This window comes from Delphinus delphis, chromosome 14, assembly GCF_949987515.2.
Source record: "Delphinus delphis chromosome 14, mDelDel1.2, whole genome shotgun sequence".
Classification (NCBI taxonomy): Eukaryota; Metazoa; Chordata; class Mammalia; order Artiodactyla; family Delphinidae; genus Delphinus; species Delphinus delphis.
The window spans coordinates 7,863,931-7,880,452 of record NC_082696.1 but is presented as its reverse complement, the minus strand read 5'-3'; the positions used below and the strand labels follow the sequence as shown (position 1 = coordinate 7,880,452).

General features: G+C 50.4%; 1 protein-coding gene across 1 annotated transcript in view; it reads left to right on the top strand.

Moving 5' to 3' along the window:
- Window positions 1-16,522, top strand: part of IGF2R (insulin like growth factor 2 receptor) — a 110,021-nt gene that overhangs the window by 26,387 nt on the left and 67,112 nt on the right. The window contains exons 3-7 of the mRNA XM_060029687.1: window positions 3,829-3,953; window positions 5,528-5,626; window positions 11,028-11,160; window positions 12,405-12,534; window positions 14,299-14,404. Of these exons, the coding sequence (XP_059885670.1) occupies window positions 3,829-3,953; window positions 5,528-5,626; window positions 11,028-11,160; window positions 12,405-12,534; window positions 14,299-14,404 (593 nt within the window). The remainder of the gene's footprint in view (window positions 1-3,828; window positions 3,954-5,527; window positions 5,627-11,027; window positions 11,161-12,404; window positions 12,535-14,298; window positions 14,405-16,522) is intronic.

The following is a 16,522-nucleotide window of genomic DNA, read 5'->3' as shown; positions in this document are numbered from 1 at the left end:
AGCTCGGCCTGGTCTGGCGGACCCGGCCTGGAGAGCGCCGTCTGGTGGGCCCGGCGCGCGTGGCCTGGTTTGGAGGACCCGGCCTGGAGACCGTGGTCTGGAGGACCTGGCGCGCACGGCCTGGCGCGGTCCGGAGGACCCGGCGCGATCTGGCGGGCCCGGCGAGCTCGGGCTGGTCTGGCGGGCCCAGCGAGCGCGGCCTGGTCTGGCGGACCCGGCCTGGAGAGCGTGGTCTGGAGGACCTGGCGCGCGCGGTCTGGTGGGCCTGGCGCGGTCCGGCGGGCCCAGCGCGCGGTCTGGAGGACCCAGCGCGCGGTCTGGTGGACCCAGCACGCGGTCTGGAGGACCCAGCGCGGTCTGGCGGACCCGGCCTGGAGAGCGCGGTCTGGAGGACCCGGCGCGGCCTGGCGGGCCTGGGCGAGCGCGGCCTGGTCTGGCGGGCCCGGCCTGGAGACCGCGGTCTGACGGGCCTGGGGCGCGCAGCCTGGTCTGGAGGACCCGGCCTGGAGAGCGCGGCCTGGAGGACCCGGCGCGGTCTGGTCTGGTGGGGCCCCGCCAGTGCGGTCTGGTCTGGCGGACCCGGCCTGGAGAGCGTGGTCTGGCGGGCCCGGCGCGCGGTCTGGAGGACCCGGCGCGGTCTGGCGGGCCCGGCGAGCGCGGCCCAGCCCATTTGGCGCCGTCCTCGGGAGCTGGCCGTGGGCCTGGCGTGCTGGCCGCCGCCCCGCAGTCCTCGCCCGGCTCTCGTCCGGGGAGGACGGCCAGGCTGGCCGGTTGCCGCGGTTGTCTGCCGCGGTTCACTGCCGCGGTGCACTGCGGCCTCTCTCCGAGTGCCGGGGTCGGCAGTCGGTCCTGGCCGCCAGGTGGAGCGGGCAGAGGAAGAAGGCAAGGTGGACAGGCGGGCGCGATGCCGATGGGGCCTGACGCTGAGGGATGCCGGTGCCCCGCGCCGCGGTGGCAGAGGTCGGCCGGATCCCTCCCGGCCTGAGGCCAGAGCCCTCCTCGTTTTCTTTTCAGGGCGAGCCCAGCAGTTATGAGGAGCCCCCAGGAGCTCTGGGCATAGGGCCGGATGGGGCCGCCGTGTGGGGGGACAGGAGGCGTGGGGGGAGGGTCTTTAAGGTGGGGGACCCGCAGCCTGGGAGCGCCCCCTCCTGGCCGCTGCGCGCGCCGCTTCCCACCGGCCTAGCCCGCCCTCCGTGTCTCCCGGAGCGCAGCGCTGTAGGGCGCGTCGAAGCCCCACCCTCTCTCCCGGTCCCAGGCACGCCCACTGTGGGCGGGGCTACGGGCGCTGTCCTCGGTCCCGCAGCCGCCTCAGGGCTTTTGCGCCTATGCAGTCGAAAAAAGATTTTCAAACAGAACCCTGGAGTTTCTGGCAGAGAAGGGCGATTCTGGCAGGCCGAATCACGTAGGCAGGCAGGAGAAAGAACCGCTGTACTGTTGTTGGTATGGTGCTGTGGGTCTGAAAGCCATTATCCGCTCTCCATTGGCGTCTTAATTTTTACCCTTTCTACTCTGTCTCTCTCTTTTAAAGATCTCTGGTGTATTTATCAAATTGGACCAGTTGTAATCCTGAGGTCATGACACGCACTCATCATCAATCTGTGAAGTCACCTCTTCCTGTTTTTTAATTAGTTGTTTTGGATAATGCAACGAACCCCTTCTCTAACAAAATCCAGGACCTTGACAATAACCACTGTCTGTGTGGTCTTCCATCCTCCTGTCTCTCTTCACTGGAGGTAATCATTCGCTCACATCCTGTATTTGTGAGCGAATGATTTTCTTTCTTCTTTCCTCTCTTTTCCCAGAGTCTGTCTGTCTTTCTCTCTTTCTCAAATGTCTGGCTGTATGTGGTGTTTTCAACTTAATAGAAAGTATGTATCACGCTGTGTGTAATGTTTTGGGACTTAAGTGGTAACAATATTATATTGTTGAAAAACAACTATATTATCTTTCACTGTGATTTATTCCTCTGATTCCTACGTAATATTGTAGATCTACCAGAGTTAATTTGTCCACTCTTCTCCTGATGGGCATTTGAGTTGTTTCCAAGCTTTTAAGAAATTAATTAGGTTGCGCTGGGTCTTAGTCGCGGCATGCGGGATCTAGTTTCCTGACCAGGGATAGGACCTGGGCCTCCTGTGTTGGGAGCGCAGAGTCTTAACCACTGGACCACCACGGGAGTCCCTGTTTCCAGGTTTTTGCTAGTGTGAAGAACACGAGATGGTCTTTCACATGTTTCTTGTCATGTATACGTCTATGGCTTTCGCTTACGTATTTACCTAAGAGTTGAATAGCTAGGCCGTAGGGTACATGAACGTTCAATGATAGGACACAACGTCATGCCCACTTATGTAGTGGTTGTACCAGTTCACACTTCCACCAGCAACACAGGAGCGCTCTGGAGCTTCTCTTCTCCCACATTTGGTGTTTAATTTTTGTCGACAGAATGGCTGGAATTGGTAAGTCGCATGGTCTTGATCACCAGTGATGTTGAACATCTCTTTATTTATGAAGGGGTTTTTCTCCTGTCTGATCATGTCTTGTCCATTTTATATTGAGTTATCTATTGCATGTGATCAATTCTTTCCCTCTAGAAGCTTTAGAATTTTATCTTTGCCTTTGATATTAGAATCACCATACTGTGACTAGGTGTGGGTTTTCCCTTCTCTCTCCTCTCAGTATGTTCTCTCTGTCATACGTCATTCATTTTATTTCCTAGAATTATAAAAAAACTTTTTTTGTTTTTGTGTGTGAGTATATATCTTCTGGATGCTAGTTCTTTGCCAGCTCTTTGTGTCTCCTAGTTTATAACTTGTTCTAAACTTTTTTAAGCTATTTTTTAAAAATAGCTTAAATAGTTTTCCTTAAGCTACTTTTTCATGAATATAAACTTTTTAATAAGCCACAGTTATTATTTTTTTTGTAGTTAATGCTTTTGAGTCTTCAGTATTTCCCTACATTACGATCTAAAAGATAACTCCAGCTTTTACTGAGTTAAAATTTGGTTTCTGATGTTTACATCTTTTAATCCATTTAGAGTTGATCTTTGTATACAGTGGTACGTAGGGATTCAGTTTTTATCCTTTTTCCTGTATGGATTGCCATTTTGTTTCCAGTATCATTTATTGAACAGTCTCTTTGCTCACTGACCTGATACGTTACTTCTATTGTGTATCAAAGTTTGACTCATAGATATGTCTGTGTGCTCTCTGTTCTGGTGTCTTGATCTTTGTTACAGTCTGTTTGTCCGTTTATTTGTTCCTGTGCCAACTACCATCATATTGATATTATGGAGACTTTTTATTGCAATAATATCCCAGGCAGACTGAGAAGTGATCAGCGTACTTGTGGACCATTCTAAAGAATTTTGATTCTATAGCATGTATGATGGGAAGTTATTGAAGAATTTCAGCAGCCAAGCTATATATTCTGATTTATGTTTTTGGTGCAAGATGGATGGGGAAGAGAGGATGGTGAGGAACGAGACAGGAGTTGGAGGCAAGGGGCCCAATTAGGAGGCTGTTGCCAGAATACAGGTGGGAGGTGACAGTGGTTTCAGTAGTTGTAGAGAAGGAGAGAGGTGGACGCATTTGAGGTGCAGGTAGAAGCAATACAACTTTCTGATGTGACAGGTGAGAGGAAGATAGGACTGAGTGCAATGTGTTTGGGGCTGTGTGGGGATGCCATTCCTGAGACGGAGAATTCTGGGGAAGGGGCCGTTTGTAAGCTTTCAAATGAATTATAGTGCCATTTTTACTTTGCTGATGCTTGGAAATAGCTCTATGGTTATGAATGTTTTATGGCTTGTTCATACTCTTTTCTTTCGAATAGGTGACTCTCATTTGAAGAACGCAACCAGATCTCTCCTGGAATTCAACACCACAATGAGCTGCGGGCAGCAGAGCACAAATCACAGAGTGCAGAGTAGCATCACCTTCTTATGTGGGAAGACCTTGGTGAGTCCACACAGAGGCACTTTATAATCTTTCTTTTAAAAACGTTTGTCCTTGGGGTGTTCTTGCTGTAGCGGGTATTCTAGGACGACCAAGGGAGCAAAATTAAAAACACGAGCAAACAGATGAACAGGAACCCCAGCCTAATTACCGTCACCATTAAGAACCAATAAGTAAACAAATTCGAAGCCTATAGTTACAACGTTTCAGTGAAATTTGACCCACATCCTGTGTAAAACTCCAGTGTAAAGGTTAGGGTGTTTAAACTCAAAGCACTGTTGAATGTTTATGTTGCAGCATAAATTTTTTTTTTTCTTTCTGAAACTTCTTCTCCCAGCATTTTATTTTGATAATTGTCAAGGCAATGTGTTTATTGTTTTAAACATTTGTCGTCATTTACATTAAATGGAACATATTAACATCTGTCTAGAAGAAGCCTTGGCCAGTGGGTAATGGGGTTCCCAACTTTTGGGGTATCACTAGTGTTGAAGTGGGACCTAATTGTCGAAAGCGTGATGCTGGTGTTCTCACTATCTGCATATTGTATGTGATTTTTTGATTTTAATCTTTAGTGTTTAGAAAGGGGCTCTCAGCAAATGGTTGCTGGCTTTTAGCAAAAGCAATTTGTGTACAAACCCTGTGAATGTTCTCTAATAAGAGTAAGAATCCAAGTGTTCAGAAAAATCAGGTTGAGTGAAACTTAGGCGGTTACCAGATTGCTTTGAAGTATCATTTTTAGAATTTGGTGCTGTGACTGTTGCATTTTCAGGGCCATACTGTCTTGTCTGGAGAACTTTAAAAATAGAACTTACGTTGTTAATTTTGGACCAGCCTATCAGTTGCACTGCTGCCCATGTTGAAACCTTGGGAAAAAAATCTGTTTGCAGTGGTAGGAAATCTGGAGGTCTGAGTTACAGAATAAGCTAGCTTGTTGTTTGAATTTTAACTAAATTGTCTTCAAGAATTCTGTGTTCACCCTGTGAGAACCAGAATTCACAGAACTCTTCAGATTTGCACATGGGCGCCCAGAGGTAAGTCCCCGCCACGTCTCATCAACCAGCCACACTGTGGCTGACCAGTTCGGAGTCCTCGCTGGTCCCCTTCTGCTGGGAGGGGCCGCCCTCAAGTGCAGGGGCGTCTGAGCAAGGCTGGTGTACGAGCTCGGTCAGGTCCAGATGGGCCTCCTCCCGCGGCTTCCAGGAAGCATGAGGTCACATTTTCTGGCTTCGGTTTTGTTGGCTTTTGGTTCAGAGAACATTTGGAGTTTGAGAGTGGGAGGTCAGTGAAGATTACTTCCCATGAGCTTACTGTACTTGCATAGTTGGGGCAGTAGAACAGTTTTGGATCATTTATAGCCAGATTCCAACATGATTTTATGAAGCTTTTGTCTCAGAAGTTTTGGGTTTGGGAACTTCTTGATGACCTTGTTTAACTAAAACAGTTGTGTGTCATTCCCCACCTCCCGCTGCTAGTTTAAGATTTTTCGTTAGCCTTCACTGTTTCTGACTTTAAAAAAAGAACACTTTACAATATGCAGTATGCTAACTTATTTTTCCTTTTTTTTTTTTTAAAAAAAGGGAACTCCCGAATTTGTAACTGCAACAGACTGTGTGCATTACTTCGAGTGGAGGACAACTGCAGCCTGCAAGAAAGACGTTTTTAAAGCGAATAAAGAGGTAACAAGGGCCCTTCAAGGTTACATGCTTGTGCAATACATCCTGGGACCTTTAGGATTTGAAGTACTGACGCCAACTTTTGGGGTAGAAATCTTATTGTGGTTTTCAAACTCCATTTGAGCAGAGATACCATGTGATTTAATTGTTCAGTTGTCCTGGGTGGTTCTTATTTCTACGACGGGGCATTTTAAATACACAGGACGGACTGGAAATGGAATGGCTCACTTGCGTAGAGCAGGTTAGCTCTTGGTTTCTGATGCCATGCAACTCAAGAGCCGAGTCCCAAGTCGAGCTTGGGTTTAGGTGCCATGCCACCTACAGATGGCATTTCCTCAGCCTTGGGTTGGCTTCTGGACGCCTTGTGGATCCAGGTCAGGTGTGCCTGGCCCTTCAGTTCTTTGCCAGCTCACCTCAGAGACTAGACGACTGTCATCATTACTTCCCTTCTTTCTCTGGTATCTGGTCAAGTGTTCCTGGTGGTTGATGAAGCACCCTCTTCCCTAGCCTAGAGCCTCTGACTTCCCCTGGTGCTGGAGGGGGCAGAAGACAGTTTCCTCTGCCACTTCCCCACTCCCACCAGCCCGGGTCTTAAAGGTGGCTTCCTGTGTTCACCCAGACAACAGTCTTCATGGGTTGAATTTTCTCACTTTTCTCCGTTAGTTTTCTGTTCTGAAGAAGGGTTGAGTTCAAAGACTCTCAGGAACTAGGAACTGACAGATGGGAGTCATCAGTCATTTCTGCTGATGACCTAATGTGTTGTCATTTAAGAAGGGCAAAAAGAGATGTTTGTTCTTAAAAAATAAAACTGAATTTAGGGATTCGCAGGGGGAGGGGGAGGGAGCGGGAGATTAAAAAACAAAAACAAATTTAGTTATGAATCGTAAGTTATCACCGACTCTTCAGCTGTGGCAATCTACAAAAGAAAAGGCAGTCGGAATGCTGCCTCCATGGGTGTGAGGAATGTTCAATGGGAGGAAATTTCAAAGTGTGGGAAGAAGTAAGGCCTAATGAAATGACACCGATATTTAGTAGGAGATGGTGTCAAATTTAAACTTTGCATTTTGAAACTTAGCTTCAACTATTTGCCAATGTACAGTTAACGGCAGGAAAAGCATCTCTGAACCGCAGTGCCAGACACCTTCTGCTCTCCTGTGAGACCCCAGGCCTTCCAGGCCCCATGGAGGCTCCTTCTCTTGGGCCCTGGTTCTCCAGCTGACAGTTATTACACCCATTTTTCCTGTTTTAACCGAGCGTCCTTTTTCCTTGCTTTGCTGAACTGACAGTTGTTTCCCACCACCTAGGGAATAATTGCTTCCCCAAAGAAATAAAGAAATAGTGACTTGTTTTTGATTTTCTTTGTGCTATAGGTCAGAAGTCACAAACTACATCCTGTGTTTGTACAGCCTCAGAACTAAGAATGGTTTTTACATTTTTATAGGATTGTAAAAAAAAAGCAGAGAAGAATACACAGCAGAGACCTACGTCACTCACAAAGCCTAACATGTTTACAGAACAAGTGTGCTGACCCCTGTTCTAAGTCGTTTTGGGGGGTGGGAACGGGAAGATACAGTCTGTGTTTTTCTCAGAAGTGACGTTTAGCTGATCCAAAGATGCAGGAGGAGTGCTGGTATGTTCCCAGTGATCAGTTCTTTGGGCCTGGTTGGCAGCCGGGCTTTATTCGTGGAGTTTTCATTTATCGAGGGCATGTTGTGGGCTAAGCATTAGGAATTTCCTTACATTTTGAAAGGGTTGTTGCATTCATGGAACTCATAGACCGAAGGTATGGAGGGCATCGCTCTGCCTTAGGTGTAGCTAGATTAGACGGGAAGAACCAGAGAGCATGATGGCTGCAAAAGCAACGCTGTCACCGCCAGCGGATCACTGTGAAGCATAGTCCCTTTTCTCTGTCTTCAGTAGGATTTGATTAGACCTTACAGGCTATGATAGAACTTCAAAAATTACATGAAATGTCGAAACACTCATCATTCCTTAAAAAAAACCCCTAGAGTCCACACCTTATTGATAGCTCCTCATTTCTTCTGTTGGTTTGGCTTTGTCAGATTTAGAATGGTGTGATGAGCAAAGAACACGGTGGTTCCAAAAAGTGCCTTTTAAACCCACCGGTGTAGTGCTTGTTCAGTGGATTCTGGTGGGATCGTTTTAGATCGTAATTTCCGTAAAAGCTCGTGGACACACATCCCCTACCATCCTACTCTTGGGACACGCAGAGAATGCAGAACTGGCAAGCTAGTGGTCTTACCGGAGTCACATAAATACGGTTAATGTACATGCGTACACCGTTAACAAGGGTGACTCAGTGCGCAGTGTGGGGAGCTGGCACCAGCCTCCTTCCCCGGCCGCTGCATTCCTGCGCTGATGAATGTCTCCATTGCTCTGCTCGCGGGAGCAGGAAGTGGGAGGACTTTCCCCAGGAGCCTTGCTTGTTTTTCCGATGCTCCCTCCAGTTCTGGGGGGCGCTGCACTGGGCGTGTCTCCTGTTCCTTCCTGGAGTCGGGAGACAGCCAGAAGTTGCTCACGGCCTTGAGCCGGGTGTCCGCAGCAGGCGTGGCTCACTGGAAGCCTTCAAGCCTTTCGGTGACATCGAGCTAGTTTCAGGAGTGTGGCCCCATCTTCCCTCCTGCTATGTGCCGTCCCGCTCCCTCGTCTTTATTTTGTAGCTGGAGAGTTGCTGCTTTGTCTCCTTTCTTGAATTGCTGCCCCGTTGGGTTGAGTTCATGTTTCTGTGTTATCCTGCTGGGGGTTGACAAGCTCTAGATTTGCAGGATTATGGACGCGGGTTACTTTTACTGGAGCCTCCTCCGGGTCTGCAGTCCTCCCTTTCTTGCACTTCCGTTGCCTTTCTGCAGGACGTAGTGCCAGGCGTGGTTCCGGCCTCCTGACCTCGCCTGCTCTGTGCCCATGCTCGCCCTCCTTGGTTGGCGTCAGCATCTCTGGCCAGCGTTGTAGGCAACGGGAGACTTTGCTTTAAGGGTTTGGTTGAAGTGAGTTTAGGTGCCCCCCTGAGGCTCCGAGGGGGTGCAAGTCCTTGGGTTCCATCCGTTTGCTCTCCGCGAAGTCTCTGCAAACAGGACAGGGGAAGAGGGTTAGTGGGTCAGCGCATTCCTGCGGGTTTGATAGCATCTTTCTGAGAAACATTTAAAAGCTAAACATTAACTTTTGTAAACGGACCTGCCTGTGAATAGCTTCAGTTTTCTAAAAGCCAACTTAAGGAAAATTATCCATAGGAAGGGATGAAACAAAGTATTTTGAAATGATTGCAGCGAACATGAGTTTTTAGAATACTCCTTGGCCGAGGAGATTAAAATGATATGGGGATGTTTCACGTGAAGACTGGGCGACCCGGGCCTTTACTCGGGGTACATCTCTGGGCTGGGACGCCTTGCCTTCCGAATTTGGTGGAACTTCGAAAGCACAGGGTCTTGCCACCTGTAATGGGTTCCTTGACATTCTTCCTACACCCCTTTTTCTCCTGCTAGCGTTATTGAGGTATAATTGACAAATAAAACTGCATATACTTAAAGTGTATAACGTGATTTGATATACTCCTTGACTTAAAAAAAAAATAAAAGACCATTCGTTCATAGAGATTAGAGAGTGCTCATAAGTTAGAATCCAGCTAGAGGCCCAGAGGAGGAACTGCTCTTCATGTTAGTGAGCAGGTGTTCAACGGACCCCTGTTAGGTTCTGGGTACTGTCCTAAGCCTTGCTTAGGGCTACAGCAGTGACAAAGGCCCTGTCCTCGGGGAGCTTACACTCAGGTTAGCAGGTGGAGGTGCCCGGTGATAGACACCAGTGCTCTGAAGAAGAGAGCTGGCGATGTCAGAAACGGCCCCACTACGCAGGTGGCCCTTGACCTGAGGCCGGGACGCAGTGAGAGAGCCGTGGGGCTCTAAGGGAATCATCCCAGGTAGAGGCAGCATCACTTCCACGGGGCTGATCTGTACCCAGAAGCCAGTGTGGCTGCGTGGAGGGTCCCCGAGGTTGGAGACCGTGGAGGAGCTGAGATTTCACCCTCAGTGTGATGGGAGGCCGCTGGTGGATTTTGAGCAAGGAGTGATGTGACCCAATGGAATTTTAAAAGGATTGATCTGGTGCTTGTGGAGACATTGGCTGGGGGAAGGGGACACGGAAGCTGGAACCAGGGGTCCCGTTAAAAGGAGACTGTTGGCAGGCGAGAGGTGATGGCAGCTTGGACACGGGTGGTAACGGAGGAGCTGATCCAGGGTTGGGTTTGAAGCGCTGAGAGGACTTGCCGATGGTTTGGATGTGGAACGTGCGGGTTCTCCATGGCCTTTATGGTTTGGCCCTGAGCAACGGGCTGAATGATTGTGCGTTACTGAGGTGGGGAATGCTAGGATGAGAGCAGGTTTTGAGGGGAAAAAAGGCCTATTTTAAATATGTTAAAATTCAGATGCTTTTGTGTATCTAAGTGACAATGGTAAATAACAGCAGGTGACACTTACATTGACTCACCAGCACCTGCACCAAGAGCATTACGTGTATTAACTCGTTCAGTCTTTACAGCAACCCTGTGAAGTATCGATAGTTACTGTTATTATTCCCACTTGACACATGGGGAAACCGAGGCACAGAGGCTCGATTGGCTCGTGGTCATACTAAGTGTCAGCCCCGGAGTTTGGACCCTGGCGTTCTGTCTGCAGTCTGCTCACGAACACATCTTTTGTGCTGGCGTTGGCTGTGAAGTCTGGGCTTGCGGGGAGAGGTCACGGCTAGAAACATACACTTGGGAGCCAGTGGCGGGTACCTAATGTGTCGTGCACGAGGTCACCAGGGGAATGAGCGGCCGAGAAGTCAGCCGTGGGACACCTCTGCACTTAGGGTCCGTTCAAAGGAAGTTGAGGCACATTCCCAGCAGGCTGAGAAAGCAGGCTGTGGGCAGAGGGACCCCAGGAGCCCCTGGAGGCCAGGCAGCCAAGTGAAGAAAGAGTTTTGGGCAGGGGAAGGCCATTGGCGTGAGGCCGGGGGGGAAGGCCGAGAGTGGTAGTGAGGTCAGAGTGGGTAGTGGCTGCGTCCAGCAGAGGGTGACGGAGAGGGAGAGAGGACAGTGAGGGTGGGCAGGCGGGAACGTCTGCGCTGGTTGCAGGGCTGCGGCGTGGTGGCCGTGGGGGTGTAGGGACGGGATGACGTGCGTGAGAGGCGGCAGCAGGACAGCACGCCAAGGGGGGACGGGGATGGAGCGGCTGGGAGGGAACAGGTGGGCAGAAGCAACCGGAGCCCTGTCGGCCTTGGCTTTGCTGTCATCGGGGAACCTCACGGCGTGGAGACTGGTGTCCCATGATGTGGGGCATAGGCTTTGCTGAGCCCCCAGCCCCCAGGAAGGTGTGTGTCAAAGACTCGTGTTCTCTCCTGTCTCTCCTAGGTGCCGTGCTACGTGTTTGACAGAGAGCTGAAGAAGCATGATTTAAACCCACTGATCAAGATCAGCGGTGCTTATTTGGTGGACGACTCTGACCTGGACACTTCTCTGTTCATCAACGTTTGCAGAGACATAGGTCTGAGTCCGGGGGCGTTGTGGGTGGGGATGGTGAAGGATTTCTCTGGAGGCTTCAGTATTTTTGCCCCTGCACCGTACTCCTTTGTGGATAACCCTGTCGCTGATTGGGCCCTCTAAGAAAGCTTGTCCCCAAAGATGCTCTCTGCACAACCCTTCCCCTTTGCCCCCAGGAAATTCTGATGCCATCGCAAAGTCCATTCTGACCATTGGCCATGCCAACATGTTCTGTCTGCCGGATGCTTTGGGTTTCAGGATTCTCAAGTAAACCTTCCTTCTCACGATGAGGGGAGAATTGGCTGATTTGGGTACTGGGGGTGCTGAGAGCTGCCGGGGCAGAGGAGACATGGAAACCCTGCCCTCGATGAGTGCTATAAGACTTGAACTAGGTAGAGCCCAGGCTGGGTGATATTTACCCATCCACGGCAGAACTATTTTAGGGCCCCTGTTACGTGGTGGCCTCTAATTTAGGCGCTGAGCTGCAGCACTGAGCACGTGGAGGTTCCTGCACTCTTGGAGAAGATGCACAGTAAACCCCCTGTAACGTGTAAGGTGGCAGGTGACGACAAAAGTAACGCAGCCTAAAGAGAAACACAGCTGTAGTCATTGTGGTATTGCTGCCGGCAGGCTGTACTGTCTGGCTGTTATCCCAGGCACATCTAGTTTGTTCTTTTCTTTACTCCTCCCCCGGACTGGTGAGGTAGCGCCCTGACAATTGGATCCGTCTGCAGTTTGACCAAAGTTATAGAGACAGAAAGGAGTGGATCTAAGATTCGAACCCAGAACTGTCCATAGGTTGTTTCCATGAATCTACTCATCCTTCCACCAGTCCACTCCACGGAGACCCTGCCTTTTCTTGTCTGTAGGTGATTCTAAGGTTCCTGTAGCTCTAGGAGAAGGGCTGTGTCCCTTAACTACCAGTAGCACCTTAGTCCCTGTTTATCGGCACCTCTTATGTACCAGGTACAGAGTGAGCATCTTACATTGTTTCGCCCTCACTTCCCGGCTGCCCTGCAGGGCAGGAAAGCTGTTCCCATTTTCCACTTTCAGATTGGTCGTTGGCTTGCCCAGGGTCTCGGGATGGGATGGGATCCTACTCTTCTGGGTTTCCAGACCTCTGCTACCTTATATCACTTATGGAGACTTAAAAAAATTTGATAATTTTTTCAAGGGACCCTGGACCTAAGGTTAAGTGTGATTGCTACACTTGACACATTCTCTGATTCAATGTCACACATTTTACAGAGGTGCTACGGGCCACGAGTCCGGAGGTGCGTTCCTGTCCCACCGGCACTGCCGCCTGCCTGGTGAGAGGGGACCGGGCATTCGACGTCGGCCGGCCCAAGGAGGGACTGAAGCTCATGAGCGATGACAGGTCGGTCTGCTGGTGGCATGTGTAATCTTCAGCAAGAGCCTGGCTTTTCAGGGAGCTGCAAGAATATCCCTTTTCAGCAGGGCTTGCAGAGTTACTACTTCGCATAGGCTTGTAAAGTTAGCGGTCGTTGCTTGAGTCACGTAGGCTTGGTGACTTAGGCAGGAAAATGTGTATCAGGATCCAGCCCATGTCCATACGGGTATCCACTTCATGAAGTCACGCCTACCTTAAGGTGTGTTTGGGTATCTCCCTTGCTTTGTCACCTGTGACGTTGGTTTTACGTCCGTGGTTTTATCTGTTCTTTAAAAAACACCGTCCTGGAGGCGAGTGACAGGAGGGCCGCTTTGCCACCGCCCTTCTGGGTGCAGAGTTTGCTTCCCGACTGGGACGAGGGGGCGCTCCTTAGTTCCCGGTGGGGATGTTTCATTTCTCCTGATAAGCTGTGTTGTTCACACACATTTTTCTCATGCGTTTGTACCTCTCTCGGTGGGGAGAGGTTTTTCTCCAGTGTGTCACACGTGGCCACATCCTGAACTTGGATCGAGGACTTTGATTTTCTCCCTGTTCCAGGAGCCTTTGGTAGACTCCTCGCTGCACCTGCTCTAGTCTGGAACTAGTGGTGTGTCTCCGTGTGCAGTAGATCACACTTCTGTCCCCAGGGAGAGCTGGGGCATAACCTAAATTTAAAAACGTCTGGGAGGTTCCTGTACGTGCGTCTGAATTCGTTTGCCAGAGCGGCCACGGTGGTGCCGCAGACTGTGCGGCTCCAGCAGCAGAAGTTTGTTTCCTCTCAGTTCCGGAGGCCGAGCTGTCAGCGGGTCCTTCTGAGACCTTTCCTCTCGGCTCGTAGACAGCCACCTCCTGCGTCCCCTCACAGCCTCTCCTCTGTGTGTCTGTGTCCTGATCTCCTCTCCTTATAAGGACACCCATACTGTCCGATTAGGGCCCACAGCAGCGAACTCAACTTAATCACCTCTTCCAAGGCCCCGTTTCCAAATACGGTCACATCCTGAGGTCCTGGGGGTTAGAGCTTCAACATACGAAGTTTGCGGGGACACAGTTCAGCCTGTCGCACCGTCCTAAGTGATAAATGGGTGTCTTTCCCTACTGGGAGGGCTAGAGACGAATTCGGAAAGCGTGGGCGTCGAGCGAAAGCCTGAGCGTGTATTCAGAGGAAAGGAAGGTCATCTGTTTTCGGTGGTCCTGTGGCCGGTGCACCGGGAACTGTGGCCACAACCCACAGCTAGGCCAGCACCCCCATGGGCGGTTCCAGGCTCTGCCTGGCCGCGGGAGGCCGTGTCGCCAGCGCGCTGGGCTGTCTTCAGGCTTAAAAAAAAAAGATCTTCCGCTTGCACTGAGAAGTGGTCGTTTAGAGAAGAAGTGGTTGTGTAGCCTTGCGGGCTGAAATGCAATTGGCCGGCCGGGCGGTGTTTGTTTTGTTTTGTTAGATTGTTTATAATCTTTTTTGTTGTACTTAAACAGCTTTTCTTAGTATTTAAGTTTGTATGTTGGTTGTTCTACTTATTTTTTTAAAGCACTCATTGAAGTTTACTTAAAAAAATTTTTTTTTTCCCAAATGGAAATAAATTTAACTGACTTCGTACTATGGCTCCTTTCACAGCGTAAGCTTCTGGTCTCCCTTTCTGCACACGTGGGGAAAGGGAGAACAGACGCTTGAGCTGACGGCTCAGGGCAGCAGACTAATTGGAATGTAATTTGTACTTTCGTAACCCTAACCCTCTTTTCTCGACGTGTATCCTCCAGGCTTGTCCTGAGTTATGTGAAAGAAGGGGCAGTTCACCCAGACTTCTGTGAGGGTCACAGCCCGGCAGTGACTATCACGTTTGTCTGCCCGTCGGAGCGCAGAGAGGTGAGTGGCTTGTCTGAGAGGACGCCCCAGTGGCGTGAGCACAAGTCAGGGTGGGGCTGGTGCAGGACAGATGCCTCCGTGGAGGTGGCAGCCACGCTTCCCGGGACTGACTCGGACGCACATGCTCGGCTTGCTGTTTGCTGTTTCTCAGCGACCCGGGGGGTGTCTATGCTAAGAGAATGGTGTTTTGTTCAGGGTTCAAGTGCGGTGTTAAGTGTTTCATAGACGGATTTAAAAAAATTGTAGAGCGATGCTGGTTGGAATGAATATTTGAAAAGACCGTACATATCATCCTTAAACCTGTGATTTCACGTCTGTTAGTGCTTCAGATGAGGCACGGTAAAAATAGCTAATTGGTTTATAGCAACATAGTGAGAAGGGAGTAGTACAGATGGCATGTAGACCTGGCAGAAATGGCTCGGGCCAGCGGCTGAGGTTCCGGGGGTGGGTACCAGTGTAGGAGAATTAGAGCCAGAAGGGGGGAGGTTCCTGCCAACTCAGAGTGGAGCGTGTCACCCCGTCGCCTGCCCGCCTCCGCCCTGCCCCCCCACACTCTCCCAGGCAGTTGACCACCCTGTCCTCTGGCTGTTTACTCAATTCGAGTGCGGTTGTAAACTCCTTGAGGGTAGGGCCTGCGTCTGGGGTGTCCTTGGGCCCCGTGCCCAGTGGTGTCTCACCGGTCCACTGCTGCTTAAGTGTCTTTGCAGATGCGGTGCAGATGAGGGGAGACATCCCCAGGGAGGGAGGAAGGAAGGGTAGGGCTTTCCTCCAATTTATTTCTGCCTTCTCCTTGTAGAATGAAGTAGGAGGAACTGAATTCTTTTGCCAAAGAATGTCCTCCCCTCCCCCCAAACAAACATGGAATTTGCTCTGGTTTCTGGCAGGCAACTGGCCTGTTGTGTGCGTGCGCGTGTGTGTGTGTGTGTGTGTGTGTGTGTGTGTGTGTGTGTGTGTAGGGGGGCGTGTATGGAGACAGAAGTGCAGTCCAGCCAGCTTTCCATTCGTTGTCCCCAGACTTCTAGGGTCGCGTGATGTCCGCTCAGCAGAGACCTGACTGACCAGTAATCAGCGTTAGTCCTGAACGTGATATTGAGGACTGTTTATTTATACTATCCATCCTACAGATGTGAATCAAAATCTTTTGAGCCTGATGAGATGTTCTAAGCCGGCAGTGGTTTCAGTGTTTCCCTTTCTTGCTTGTGCTGCATTCAGTGAGAAATCATTTCACACTATCACGAGGGAGAGAATGGAGAGTTCCCCTCTGTTCTCCATGGGATGTGAGGCCGTTGGGCTGGTGGGCTATCAGTGGAGCTGAGGGTTCTGTTTCCAGCCTGACTGTTCCTGGGTAGAACTTGGGTGACATGGGCTTGGACCCCTTAATACTTGAAGGTTTACTGAAGAATTTCCACTGGCTCATTGAATGCTTCTAGGAGCCGGAACTTGAGTAAACATTCACCTTGCCACACAGATCTTTTTAAAAGAGTTTTATTGAATTTATGTACTATAAAAATACACCTGTTTTAAGTACAATTTAACGGTCATTAGTGTACTAACAAAATCGCACAGTCAGCGCCACGGTCTGTGTTAGAACTTTTCCATTACCCCAGAGAAGCCTGCTGCCCAGTTGCCATCACTCCCCTGCTCCCCCAGCCCCGGCAGCTGGGGACCACCTTTCTGTCTCGCCTTTCCTGACATCCCACACAAGTGGAGTCGCACAGCACGTGGTGTCCAGCTTCTCTCACTCAGCACTTGGTCCACGTCACTGTATGTATGTCTGACTGCTCTGAGCCAAGGGCTTAACGCGTAGATTCTGAGTCAGTAACCGGGGCTGGACTGCAGCTCTGCACCTCACTAATCATGTGACGGGAAACCCGGCGCTTAGTCCCGTGCCTGGCACGTAGCAGGTGCTTAGACGCTTGCAGAGTGAGGGGCCTGGAATCAGCACAGCTACTCCTGATGCTAAGGCCAGGGAGACCTTTCTCCCAGGGAAGGTTAGAAAGATGACACCGCCCCCCGGTGAACAGTGACTTCGTGGCATCCTTCCCAGAAGCCGGGTGTGTGGTGGGCGATACCCTGGCTTCACCCAGGGGCAGGAACAGATGTGAATACAGGTGAAGT